Raw genomic sequence first — 15,213 nt, forward strand, 5'->3', positions numbered from 1 at the left:
TGTTGTCGAGCTACTCTGTTGCTGCCGAGCTATGTTACTACCAAGTTGCCGAGCTATGTTGCTGAGCTGCCGAGCTTGCTGTGTTGCTGCTAGTGCTGTTGTCGAGCTACTCTGTTGCTGCCGAGCTATGTTACTACCAAGTTGCCGAGCTATGTTGCTGAGCTGCCGAGCTATGGTGGCTGTTGTTCCTCCATCACATGCTCTCCTTGATAAGTGTTCTTTATATGTATACAAATGAATGTTGATCCATCAAATCACACAGATTTTATTTTTGAAAGGAATATAATTATAGGCCTCAACCAATGTATTCATATTACTTATTAACGTGCACTCTCAGAAAGTGAATTCAGAAAAAGCATGGATGTATGCATGTTGTTTTTCTTTCCTAATGTATAAATACACTGTTTACGTATACTGTTCATGTGCACTGTTCACCTATGTTTAAACATCCTTTTTTTTTTTTTTTTCAGATTTCTTTTTTTTTTGGGCTAAAATATCTGTGTATAAACATCAATCTCTAGCTTCTCCTTCCTACTAACTGAAGTAAACCACATTGGTAAAAAAACGGCAAACTAGACTAAAGGCAAACTAGCATATATTTAGTCAAATAATCAAACAAGACTTCATGTTTCCAATACATGGAAATTTAAGGAGTCTATAACCATAACTCGATTCTCTTTTAGTAACTAAGCTGATAGTTATTGCAATATGACAAAAAAAAGAAAAAAAATGTAAGAAAAAGAGGAATGTTTAAACACAGGTAAACAGTTCATGTAAACAGTAATCGTGAAGCTTGCTTTCTTAAGTTTTCTGTACTAGTTTGTACTATGGCTTTTTTATCCTAGTTAACAAATATACCAACCAATGACAGAATCCCATGAAAATAATCTAGTTTTCTACAAAACCAATGAACAAAATATCAGCTTTTTGTTCTCTGCAGAATTTACCACAGCATTGAGTATCCTATTCCTCAGAGCACTTTCCTTTTTCGTTTCGATTATTAATGTCCCATAGGATATTTCTGTGTGCTTCATCTAGCTTAAGACTTTTTAGATCTTTTTTTGAGATGCCAATCTATCCATTGACAAACATGTAGAGGCTAGAAAATTCCTAATAAGCAAAAGTCCAATAAACAGGCATAGAAAAAACATGAGAAAGATTAAATAAACAGGCCAATAAGTCTTCTAACAAATAAACTAAGGTGGTGAAGTACAATGTGGTATTTTAGAAGCAAATCAATAACATGATAGATTAGAATATTGAAGTAGAGCAAAATGGCAGTGATATGTGGAAGAACATAATCTATTGCAAAAATGGCTGCTCTTCTTTTCATTTATCATGATGTACAGAAATTAAACGTTCCAATCATAAAGGGTAGTATGTGAATATACGGAAAAATTAGCATACATTCAGTCCAATAATCAAAATACATCTCTATTTTACATAGTCAGCTAATAGTGCTTGCTATAAGATAGAAAATCCCAGATAAGCACACCAAAATAAAAAAACAACTTCTTCTCCCAAATCTATTGCAAGATAGGTCATCCTTTCGTTTTCTCATGCAGACCTACCAAAACCCAACAAGTCCTTAGATTAGCAGCATGTTAGTTCAATAAAATATCGAAGACCATACGACACCACTTAGTTTCATACCTGTGGAAGACAAACTATCAGCTTCAGAATCATATTCCGAGGCATGTTGAGGACTTTCCTCATTTTGTGAGGACCTATATAGATAAGCAGCATGGTTTGTACAAAGTATGATCATAGAAATTGCATAAGAATAATAAATAGTAAATGTATTATTTTCTTACGGATTGTTGAGGAGTGGACAGTTTCTTTTGTCGTGCGATTGCCCAATTTTTCCACATCCATTGCAACGTCGACCTTTATACTCTGCGGCATTTGTTGCCTTCTCCTTTCCCCTTTTTAATCTTTGTCCTCATCCCTTTGCCCTCATAGCAGATAGGTCTTTCAAAACTTCATAGTCATGAGCAGTGCTACCTTTTTCAAAAATGCCTCCACTTTTCGTGTTGCTAACTATAGATTCAATCTTGCCTAGCAAACTTTGTAGACCATCATTCACAATTACACTTGCCTCTTCATATATTATGGCTTTATCAATGACTTCCGAAGCAAGTTGGAATAGTTTAGTTCGCCAAGTCAACATTGAACTACGCTGTCCACCTATCTCAACACCTTGCTTATCAGTTATTATTTGACATTTTGCACCTCTAGTCCACCTTTTCATTATATATTAATTTGGCAAAGGAATGTTACCAAATAGTCTCAAGAATGCCAAGATATGTCTACAGGGAAGTCCTTCACTCTCAAACTTCTTATATGTACAAGATGCAAAGTCCAATTCTTTATCATAAGCAATTTCTTGCACTCTACAAACACCTTCTTTTGGACTACTCTCGACCACATACATTTTGTGTGTAGCATTTTCATGAACAAATTGTGGCATTATTACTAAGCTATGCCACAACTCATCTTGAAACTTAAGAAAAATCTTGCGTGTGTAAATCTCAGCCATTTGCTTTTCCATTTCCAATGGCAATTTCAAAACAAGCTTCTCATTAATATCAATGTGATCAGCCCCTAACTCTTCGTGACGATGATGTGCAAGCGCCCTATTAAATCGAAGTATGAAATCCATCAATAAGTTTCTCTTTGAAACATATTTCTTGAAAAATGCATGGGAGCTTTCCGCACGTTGGCTACTTGACATTCCAAATGAGAATATATGGTTAACATATGCAGGCACCCATCTTGAACGTAGCTCAAATATTGATTTTAACCAATCATTGTTATCTAGGCTTGCCTTCTCGATGGTAGTCACCCATTTTCTTTCAAACTCTTCAGGGCATTCTGATTCCCAAATGCATTGTTGGAAGTCCTTATAAAAATCTCTATAGGTGATTACATTTAAATACGTAGAGAACTTCTCAAGTATGTGCCAACTACAATACCTATGAAATGTATTTGGTAAGCTTTGAACCGTAGCCATTGTCATTGCAGGATCTTGATCGGTAATGATCATCTTTGGGTTATTCGTCGGCATGCTATCCTTTAATAGCTCAAACAACTAAACAACTGATTCCGTTTTTTCATCACTTGAAAAGGCACATGCAAAAAGCACTGTTTGACCATGATTGTTCACCCCCACCAAGGGTGCAAATATCATACCATATTGATTAGTGTTGTAAGTTGTATCAAATACAACTACATCACCAAAACATCCATAAGCTCTTCTAGACACCAAATCAGCCCAAAAATAACGCTTCAATTTACCATCGTCATCTACATCTATTTTAAAAAAGAAGCATGGATCCTTTTCTTGCTCGGTTAGGAAATATTCCTTTAAAGTTCTGCATCTTGTCCTCTTAATTCATTCCGCACCTTAGCTTCATGGTTATATATATCCTTCTTTGTGCAGCCAATATTCTTTACACCTCCAGCTTCAAATTCAAGAATGCTTATTTGTTGATGAGTTGGTACATTTGCTGTTGAAAACCGCAAGGTTAGTGACTTCTTGGCTTCAAACACACTACGATGTGACCTTAATAAATGCACTCTTTGAGGGGTTGATAATGGATGACTATGTTCTTCAACAAATACAGTGATGACAAATTTCCTCGTTTTTAACCTAACCACAGCAAGTTTAGCTTTACAATTCTCTCTTGTCATCCCTCGACACCTCTTTCTCTCACCGTCCTTTATAGAAGATACTCCTTCCTTAAAACACACAAATTCTTTCCTGACAATTTCATTCGCACCTTTACATCTCTTAGTCGAACTGCTACGAACACTAAACCCTGCCTCATTTGCATATTTAATGTAGAATTCATGTGCCCCATCTATCGATTCAAACTCTTGTCCAACTTTTGGTTTGCAATTTTCGACCACTTGGGGAATGTAAACATCATCCATGGATTTTGAATGTGACAGCAAGGATATGTCTTCAACTCGTTTACAATCTGAATTTGCTTCCAATTGTTCTAAACTCATGTTTCCAATCTGAATTTGCTTCCAACTATTCTACACTCAAACCAGCTTCCTATTGATCAATTTGTAACCTGGTAGACGGCAAAGCAAAAACATCATGAGAGGTGGTAATATCTTTTATTTTAAGAAAGTTTAGTTTCTAAATAGAAGAAAAAAACGTTGTAAAAATAAAGTCACTTCAGCCAAAATATGCCGAGTTTGCATTATGGTTGCTGATCCAGCACACTCTATAATGAAAGAAACAAATATGCGTGCATCAACAGAAAAAAAATAAATAAATAAATCTGAATCATGGGGTTCAAAAAGGTTAATAGTACATATAAAAATGAAAAATATAAGTTGCAAAACAATGAAATAATTACATCTTTGCTAGATAAAGGGAAAAAAAAATATTGATACATAACTTTTTAATCAATGAGAGGTTAACCAATCTATGCAAAGGCTATTAAAAGAATAAAAATAAAAAGCAATGGCATTAACTTAATCTATTAACTCTATGTTTCATGCATATTAAAGGGATTATAATTATTCAAAGTTTTTGTTCAAGACTAAACTAAGCAGTTTTGGAACGGAAAACAATAGGATATATACATATGTCTTTGTGTGTGTGTGTGTGTGTGTGTGTGTGTGGATATAGGAATTACAAAATAGAATTACTTTGTGTTCCAATTATAACCAACTTATTTTCTTTTGTATAGCATGCATGGATTGGCCATTCGTATACTCCAAAAACAAGTGGTGCAAATATCTCTTTCGTGTTAGTATTATGATAGACTAAGTGACTTGATTATTACACAAGGAACAGTATGCGTGAACAGTATACATGAATAGTGGTATTTATACACCAGGAAAGAAAAACAACATGCATACATCCATGCTTTTTCTACGAAAAGTATCATTTTCTAAATTTTCGAAAATCATCATGAAGATTGGCCTTCGTTCAAGTTATTTCTCAACCCAAATCACAATCCCACATTTAACAATTTCAACTATGCAAGACTACATAAAATCACCAACATAAAAAACAGAATGAAAAAAAAAATTACAAAACATAAACTCACTCACTCACAGATACGAAGAGCCAGAATACAGACATGCAAAGTAGAAAATTATGAGCTGGTGGGTACAGAGAAGGATGACAATTGTGGTGCGAGCTGGTGCGTTTGCAAGATGGCAATGCTGTGGCAATGGTGGTGCGACCTGGTGGGTTTGCAAGGATGGCAATGCTGTTGTTGCTGGTGCGATTGTGGTGCGAGCTGGTGTGTTTGCAAGATGGCAATGCTGTGGCAATGGTGGTGCGATCTGGTGGGTTTGCAAGGATGGCAATGTTGGTTGCTACTGGTGCGATTGGGAATTTTGGCTGGTTGCTGCTGGTGCGATTGGGAATTTTGGGAAAGTCTTTCCGAGCTGGTGAAAGCGGGAATGTGAGCGGGAAGGGCTCAGGGGAAATTTGGCCAACCATTCTCACGTGAGAGTTGTTTTGAAGTTGGGCCGTAGATGCCAGCAATGCAAATCGAAGGGCAGGAAATTTCATCACATGTTTAGTCCGCATATAACCCATGCGGTCGGTCTTTAGGCTAGCCTCTCTGATATATATATATATATATATATATATTTAACCTTATCTTTCTTTTTTAACAAAATTTTGGGTACATGATTACGTACCTTCCTTTGGCTAGGTCCAATAGCCGTCATTCAAGTTCTCTCCTTTTTACATTGGTCCAGTCATTTGAGAGTTGAGGCAGCTTATGTTTGTTTGTCATTTATAGGATTAAATACATTTAAGATTTTCAAATTTATTAGTTTGTCGTGAATTACCATGGTCTTACAAATAACGCCTTAAATTCCAATAAGTATATAATATAGCAATTAGTTTATATTAAACAGGTGATGAATGTTAATAATTTAATTCTTATGGGATGATTGGGTAATGATAAAATTAGTAGGAATCTAAAATTTCGTAGGAAAGTGAAAGTTTTTCTTATTTGGATAGTTTTCAAAAGGAGAAATTTATAGGCTCTAGCAGAGAATAAATCTCACAATGTGAGAAACTAAGAGGGAAAGTGAATCATTCCAAAGATGTGTCATTTTAAAATTTCTTTAGAAATTAGTTTTATATTTTTTTAAATACAATTTTACCCTTTAATTTTAATATATAAATTTATTTAATTATTTATAAATCCTATCTTCTTCTATAATTAAACAAACACTATAAAAAGAATTCCAAAGAAACATATTTTCTAGAAACTAAATATTAAAAAACTGATTTTCAAGAACCAATTTTCTTCACTGCTTTCTTTTTTACCAAACACCCCATTATAGCATATAATCTTTTTCAGAATATTATGGCATATGGTTACCGTACAAAGAATTGTAATACAATATTGAACTATTTGAAAAGTTTAATAAATAAATTAAATTCCATTCAAAAATAAATCAATAAATTGGTTAATTATAAAAGTAAAGAAACTGAAAAAAAAAATATAGAAAAATAAAAAGACACACACACACACTCTCTTAAATATTTTTTTTTGTTTCGTTTTTAATGGTGATTTTATATTTTAACAGATTTTTAATGTTAACTAATTCAACATTGTTTTACATCGTCTTCCAAAAAAAAAAAAAAAAAAGAGTTTCTGTTTAAATCTTTTCATGTTTTAGGGTGTTAATAAGAGGTTTCCTGCAGTCTTTGTCCTTGTACCAAAAGAAGGATCATTTAAGCTGCCTTTCTTTTTTTTCTTTTTTTCTTTTTTTCTTTTTTTTTTTTTCCTTTCTTCTTTTGGTTGCTGAAAGATCATTATGTTGCCTTGGTTCTTCAATCTCTGTCGTTCTATTATTTATTTATCTATTTATTTTTTTAATTAAAAAAAAGGATACTTTCGGCTGTATAATCAAAGAAAGATAGAAATACAATTATTAGTTTAATCCTTGGTAGCGTATTTTCGATGTATTATTAGTCCTAAAACGCCAATACCTTAGATTAGAAAGGTGATTCTTATATACTAATAATTAAAAGAAGAAGAAGAAGAAAAAGAAGAAGAAGAAGGAGAAGGAGAAGAAGTTGATGGGCGGATTTAGGTAAGGCCGGGGGCCAAGTGCCCCTCTTAATAAAGAATATATATATATAATTTAATAGGTTTTAATGGGTGAAATATGACAATACACCATAAACCTATTAGATCCATTAGAAGGGAATATTTTTATAATTATACAAATTTTATAATATTAAAATCATTTAATTTATTATTAAACGTGTATTAATTTGTGTTTTTCAGTTTAAGTTTTAAAAAAAATCTAAAACGAACAAGAATCTTTGTAATTTTTTTTAATTATTTTATTATATAAAAGCTAAGTCAAATTTATATTTATTATTAATGAGCTAACGGGTTGAATGATAGATTACACGATAATTTATTAAATGGATTCATATTTATCTATTTTGATATGAAAGCTGAACGATTCGTGTTTGAATCAACTAAATTCCATACGAATACGATTCAACATTACACGTTGTTAGGTCTATAAATGATACTTATCTAATCCAATAGTCCAAATAATCTCTACTAAATATGGTATAAATATTTTTAAACATTAATATTGGTAAATTTTCCACATTTAATGGAATTTTTATTTTGTTAAAATTTTTAATAATTAAATTAATAATTTTTTTTTTGCTTTTCTATTTTTTTTTTAAATTAATCTATAGCTAATAAATTGTAATTAATTAAAATCTTAACCTTTGAATTATTTTGTAAATACTAACTGTTCTAGTAGACTCTTTATTTGTCTTATTCTCTTTATTTTAAAGAATCAATCATTTAAAAAAGCTTCAAAGTTTTCTTTATTATGACATTTTAATATAGAGATTTAATTTGACTTTTCAAATATTGAAAGCTAAATACACTCTTTGTTTATACATTATATCATTTGAACTTAATGTGGTATAAGCTCCCATGCTTCTAATATAATATTTGAGAGAGTATTATAAAAAAAAAAAGAAAAAAAAAAAGAAGGAATTAAATGTTTATAGAGAAAAAAAAATAAAGAGTATTATTAAAGAACATTTTAAATTTTTACTTTTTATCTTGAAATTTACTTTTTATTATGCAGATGGAGAAAAAGTTTTTTTATTTTAAATAGTTGTAGTTTGTGTTTTATTGTTCATATCTAATGGTGCCCTCCTGAATATGTTTTCTGGATTTGCCTTATTAAAGTTTCTTTTATTCATATGATCTTATTATTCTTATTATTTCTATTATTATTGATGAAGTATTGTTCTTATTTTATTCCAATCCCAAAACATCTTTTTGCCTGATTATTTCATAGCAATAAAAAACAAACAATTTAATCACCAACAAGGGTGAAACTTCATTTACCCAAAAAACAAAAAACAAACAAAAAAAAAAAAAAAGAAAAGAAAAAAAAAAAAAGGCCCATGTGGGGGTGGAACTACCACTTTGGAAGTATTTAATTGTCTACTGGTCATATTTAGCATAATAAAACATACACCACAGGTAGGGAATAGTCTAGAGAGCAATAGTAGGAAACGTAGGAGGTCAGCTTGCCCGTGGATTAAGGCTTGACATTATGATCAATATTTGAATTTTGCAGATCTAATTGATAGAGAATTCAAACCAAATACAGAGTTAAACCTTGACAAATATCTATCTATATATATATATATATATGGATTTATTTGGTTTAACAATGTCCAATAAAGAAAAGCAAATTAATATATTTTTTAATGAGCTTTTATATATAAATTTATTTGACAAAATAATGAAATGGAATTTTGATGAGAAAGAACATGGTTATGCAACTTGAAGGTTTAAAGAAGATAGTTTTGATAGATTCGTTTCTAGAAATTTCGTTACTAGCACTTGTTCTTTTATAGTTTGAAGGATTTTAGTAATTAATGCCACTGTTTTTCTTCTCATTGTTGAATTTTTTTTTTTTTTTTTTTTTTAGGATATCATTTTATTGTTGAAATTTGATACGATGAGATGTTACTAGTACAAAAAAGATACATTTTTTCAACTAATTTAAAAAGGGTAAATACATTTTATCACTCTTAACTATACTACATTTAATTGATAATACATACATGTATATGTATATGTATATATATATATATACTATATTATATTTTACATTTTGCTCCCAAACCATAGCCGTTTGCATTGCCGTATAAATTTAGTTATATGTATAGTTATTAATTATTATTATTTTGAAATTGAAGGATTATAATGTAGTTATCCCTAGTAAAACATAGAAGAAGAAGGTTATAAGTGAAAATTTCAAAAGTTGTGGAAGTGTAACTTAACAATATATTTATGTATTTCAATATCATTAGTATAATATTATTTTTTTGGCTGAAAAAGAATATTAATAACTTGCCGTAACATTACATTTCTTGTTTCCGAACATTTTGCTGCTGTGCAAAGGCGTGAAGAAACTGGAAAAACAGAGCTGTAATCGGACATAAAAGCATATATATAAATATATATATATATATATATATTAAAAAATAATGGAAAAAAGGGTGAGAAGTAAAAAAAAAAAAAAAAATTTTTAAAAAAAAGGCAAATGGGTTTTGAAAATTGTTTTTATATGCAGTCTTCCTCCACTCGCAATAAAAGCAAAGCGGCAGTACTTTTACTTTTCAACCTCATGGTGCCTACACTGTCACTCACCACTTTCTAACTTCTTGGCCTCGAAATTCTCTTTTCTTTTCTTTGTTTCTTTTTTTTTTTTCAACTTTTTTCTCATAAATTCTGTAACTTGGACACTTCCTTACAATCCCAAAACTATCTTCCAAATCCAAATTCCAACATGACAAAGAAGAAAATGCTGACATTTTCCCATTAATCTCTCTTCAAAACTAACATCTTTCTTTACCTGCTTTGCCTAATGGAAGTTACAGTACCAAACAGAGCCAGTACTACCCCCACTACAAGCATTCCAAAACCACGTTGCCCAAGATTGTCTTTCTGGTCCTCTCCTCCAAATCTCCCTCCTGGTCGCACTCTGCTTGATTGCATTGGTACCCCTATTGCTTGTTGAATTGCCATGGAACCATTTTCATCGATCTCAGGAGTATACAACTCTGTTTTTGAGAGTGTAAATGATTTGGTGAATTCTGGGAGAAGATATGGGTCGGCTTCATCTTCGTCTTTGGTTTTGGATAGCTCGAGAGGAGAGCTTGTGGAAGCTCCAGTGAAATCGGGGCGAAAAGGGGTGTCGACGGAGAGAACCATTGAGGCTTTGAAGAACCACAGCGAGGCAGAGAAAAGACGCAGAGCGAGAATTAATGCACATTTTGATACCCTTCGGAGCCTTATTCCTGGTGCCAAGAAGGTTTGTGCCTCTGTTACTATTTTGGTTGCTTGTATTATAGTTTCAGTTCTATATTGTAATCTGGTTTTTGTGCAATTTGGAAATATATTTTTGAGAACTTCGGAAACTCTAAAAATTTTTTACATAAGGTGCTTGTGTTATTTCAGGCATGAAAATTGCTTACGGTTTTTGGTATTCCAGTCAATTTATTTGACAAAACAGTAAAATTTATCATATAATTACTGCTTCATACTCTTCTAATTGATTGCATTTTATTCGAATTTCATGTAACTGTGAAATGGATCACGTTTGCACTATATACTGATTATGTTTGATGTTTAGCATGAACGAACAAACACTAATTGAAAGTAAGGTTTTAGGAACATCCCTGTAAAAGGAATTTAATTATACATCATTTACTTTCCATGAGTATCTATTTCTTTATGTGTTAGTTTTCAGTTCTTGATTTTTCTTCAATTTCCTTTCAAGTCAGTGACTGCCAGTGGGTGCCACCAGAGAAGCAAGATTTTTTATTTATTTTTTCCCCCTTTTTCCGTGCATGTTTTGAACTGAGTGGATGAAATAGTAAGTTTTATGCATTCTCAGATGGACAAAGCATCATTGCTTGCAGAAGTAATCGAGCACTTTAAAGAGCTGAAGAGGAAAGCAGCAGAAGCTAGTGAAGATTCTGTCATACCAAACGACACTGACGAAGTAAAAGTCGAGCAGGACGATGAATTAGAAGGAAAGCCTTATTCGATTAGAGTGTCTTTAAGTTGCAACTACAGACCTGGGCTACTGTCTGATTTAAGGCAAGCGCTTGATGATCTTCATCTGATAATACTGAAGGCAGAAATTGCTACCTTGGGAGGCAGAATGAAGAATGTTTTTGTAATCACCAGCTGCAAAGAAGAGAATACCAAAAATGGCGAAGTAAGCCAGTTCCATGCGAGCTCCATTTGCCAGACTCTTAGATCCGTACTTAATAGATTTTCTGATTCAGAGGAGTTCTTAGGAACTACAGTTTCAAACAAGAGGATAAGGGCATCCATGTTCAGTTCTTAGAGTTCATCTTGATCATTAGAAGATTTTTTGTGAGTTTATGGTTTATTGGTAACGATTTGCATCATTTGTCGTCAATAACATGTTCATATTATGGGCTAGCTGTATGGAAACTGATATCTCCCTGCATATCTCTTCTGCCGTATAAATCCATGTGCATGTGTGTGTATATATATTTATATCAACGTCTCGTACCTGCATTTATAGATGATTGCATATGATGAACTTAATATAATATGGATAATAAGTAGTGTAACTAGTTTTCCCAATATTGTTAATAATTTCCTGAACAATTTGTTCTTCAGGTTGAATTGGTGGACTTTTTGAGTACAATTTTATTGCCTCTCTATTTTGTTTTCCTGAAGTAGTTTGTCTCCTATTCATTTTTTTCCTAAGCAACTATTGTTCTTTGATCTAAAATATTAGATATTCTAAAATGTCAAAAATATTTTAGTCTATTTTATTATTATTATTATTATTATTATTATTATTATTATTATTATTATTATTTATGACAGTGAAACTATAAATGTTACCTATATTATGATTAATGTTCAATTATATTTCCTGAACCCCTTTTTGTTAGTTTGAAGACATGGACATAAAAATGTCCCGAATACATTGCTGATTTCAAGAGAGGTGGAAAACTATAATTGAATGAAAAAAAAGAATGGCCCGAACCTATGAATGTTCTTGAATGGTTATGTTTATCAATGATAAGTTTGTTAGAAATTTGCATAATTGCTGTAGGATGGCTAGTGAACCTTTTAAGTTTGTGAATCTAGTTTTCTGTCTCTTATTTAAATCCATATATATTCTTGAGTTGACTTTCCTTTTTCCACCATAAGTGGGTCAGTTTGGTGGATTGCAGGAATGGATTTATCAAAAGAGGAGAAAATGGGTTCATTAAAATGGATTCATCAAGGGATTGGGAGGATGAAGTTTGCTTTTCATAAAGGAAATAGTAAAAGAGAAGAAAGTGGGGACTGTCAAACAACCTAGGATAGAAACTTAAAACCAAAAAAAAAAGAAAAAAAAAGAAAAGAAATTATAGTCCATCAACCAATTTCATTGGGGTTGCCTTTAGATTGATTTCTCAAAGGAAGCATCTTCTAGCATGAGCTTGTGTTAAATCACTATCAGTCACCAAACAATTCAAGCATATATCTTAACACAAAATGCAAATTCGAAGGGGATTTCATAGTTTGAAAACAATGTGTTTGAGATGTCATTTTAATTAGCTATTTATTTCAAAAGTTATAATTTTTTTTAGTGGATGTAAAAAATTATAGTGTTTTTTTGAATGAATTACTTAAATATAAATTATTTTATTTTTTTTATTTTCCATAATATTCAAACTCATATTTTTATAAATATAAATATAAATATTTTATTAATTAAATTAATCCAATTCATCTTAAAAAATTATAGTTGATTGAAACGAAATCAACAATGTACATGAAAAATTTATGCTTCCAAGGTTGATACTTTAAATTTATGTTGTCTTCTACAATAAATGAATTTTTTTTTTTTTTCTCTTCTTGTGTTAATGTATTTTCTAAGCACGTACTAAGTCCAAGTCATTTGATTAGACAGACATCTACTCCCGCATTTTGTGGTTGTGGAAGAAGGCAAAAACGGTCCAAACTCTTCCTCACACTTATTCAATACCTATGTGTCCTGCCTAATTTGACATTACAGTCCCGGTAAGTGGAAATAAAAAAAAGGATTCAAACAGGGCAGGCCACTATTGTAATTTTAAGTGACGGAAAAGCAACCAAAGATGGTAATGATCTCCTACTTGTTTGCAAGGGTCCTTTATTTATTTATTTATTTTTTTCGTTGACCAAAAAGTTATTCCATCCCAGGCTATATATATATATATATATATATGTTTTCTGAGAGCCATAAGTGATAGTGATATATATAATCCCTTTAATTTTTAAGAAAAGATGGGACTCAAGGACTTGGGTATTATCTGAGCTTGCTTTTGAAAGGCCAAGGATATGGGGGACAAAGTTTTTGGGAGTTGGTTACAAAGTGCGAGCCTTTAGCTTTCTACAGGTTTACTATCCAATTGACCATGTCCCAAGGAATTGATTAATATATATATATATTAAAGTTAGAACGGTTCATAACCAAAATCAACATGTTTTAAAAAAATGTTGGATTTGTTGTTATACATATATAACAAAAAATTGATTTTTTTTTTTTAAACATCGACATTCATATACAGATTATTGCATATAATTTTATCCTATATATATATTTGCTCCAAAATTTGAGGAATATATTTTGCTAGCCACTAGGCATAGACTAAGTACCTAAATACCAATATTACAGTTTTCTTTTTCATATATATTCAGGCTAATATTAATTTATTAACCGTTAACATCCTGGTCATAAATTTAGTGTCACTGGCATCATCCTAGATTTCATGTATCATTTTCTAAATTTTCGAAAATCGTCTTCTTGAGGATTGGCCTTGGTTGAAGTTATTTCTCAACCCAAATCACAATCCCACATTTAATTCTCTCTCTCTCTCCCCCTTTTTTTTTTTGGGAATATAATTCTCTCTTCTTTGCTCAAAGGAAAATACGTGCAAACGTAACCAATCCGACATTTTTTTTAACAAGTTTTCTGAAAGTTTAAAATACCACTTCGCATTAGAAAGTTTTTTTTTAATTTTTATTTTTAATTTTTAAATTAATTTATTTATTTTTTAAATTTATTTATTATTTATTATTATTATTATTATTATTTGCTTCCAAATCCAACAAGTTTTCTGAAAAGTTAAAACAGCATTTTCGCATTACCATGCGATAGATTAAGAAAGATAATTTCAATACCATCATATATTGTCTGTTTATTTTTCTTTTCAAGTTCAATTCATTCCAATCTAATTAAATTTAATTTTGTTAATCATATTCTATTGAATTGGTTTTTATCTAATCAAAATTTAGAAAAAAATTACATAAACTTCTTCTATAGTTTCAACATTTTTCGTATACAACTTTTGTGTTTTAAAAATGCACATAGTTGTTCTGTAATTTTCTCTGATGTAGTTCCCCTCCTCAGCTAAATTTTGAAATCTAGCATCAACATTGTTCAATTTTTTTTTATAATCACAAAAAATATTAAAGTAAAAAATGCAAGGGGAGTTTAAATTAATAAATAAAAATTATAATATGTGATTTGTCCTTGTACTTTTTATTTTAATATTCTTTGTAATTATAAAAAATTAAACTTACCACAAATTTTCACAGTTTGGCAGAGGGAAGAAAATTATAAAGGAAGTATGTATAATTTGAGTGTGCGTTTGGGATTGTTTTTAAACCCCTATTTTTTACTTATAGGAGATAATTCATTAAATGTAGTATTTGGAAAACCTATAAAATTTAAATTTTTTAATAATATAAAAAATTAGGATTTGAAATGTAACCAGAAATAGCTTTTAATATTTTCCTTTTAGCATGATTAGAATTTTAAAAATTTAAATTTATATTATATTTTTTAATGATTAATAAAATTCATTTTTAGTCATTTATTTATAGTAATAATATATATACATACTAAGTTTGGCCACCTGCAACTCTTTTAATACACAAACACACACATATATATATATATATTTGAAATTTAAATTTTATTTTTTGTAATTTATATATTGTGGCTTGCACTTGCAACTCTTTATATATATATATATATATATATTTAATTTATATATTTTAAAATAATTTAATTTATACATAGTAGCATTATTTTGCTCGTTTGTTTCATTATATGTGCCAAATGTACGTTGAT

At 30.8% G+C, this 15,213-nt stretch overlaps 1 protein-coding gene across 1 annotated transcript; it reads left to right on the plus strand.

The window, feature by feature from the left end:
• The first annotated feature begins 9,593 nt into the window (after positions 1-9,593).
• Positions 9,594-11,728, plus strand: LOC107417234 (transcription factor bHLH30). The gene is made up of 2 exons (XM_016025838.4): positions 9,594-10,368; positions 10,954-11,728. Exons 1-2 carry the CDS (start codon positions 10,081-10,083, stop codon positions 11,410-11,412), a joined length of 747 nt encoding a protein of 248 aa, XP_015881324.3. The 5' UTR covers positions 9,594-10,080; the 3' UTR covers positions 11,413-11,728.
• Positions 11,729-15,213: the final 3,485 nt, after the last annotated feature.

This window comes from Ziziphus jujuba, chromosome 4, assembly GCF_031755915.1.
Source record: "Ziziphus jujuba cultivar Dongzao chromosome 4, ASM3175591v1".
Lineage (NCBI taxonomy): Eukaryota > Viridiplantae > Streptophyta > Magnoliopsida > Rosales > Rhamnaceae > Ziziphus > Ziziphus jujuba.

What these genes read in the sequence shown, in the direction of transcription:
- LOC107417234 (XM_016025838.4), top strand. Translation starts at nt 10,081, where the DNA reads ATGGAACCATTTTCATCGATCTCAGGAGTATACAACTCTGTTTTTGAG. An exon ending in TTATTCCTGGTGCCAAGAAG is followed by an intron (nt 10,369 to 10,953) that starts GTTTGTGCCTCT and finishes ATGCATTCTCAG; the next exon opens with ATGGACAAAGCATCATTGCT.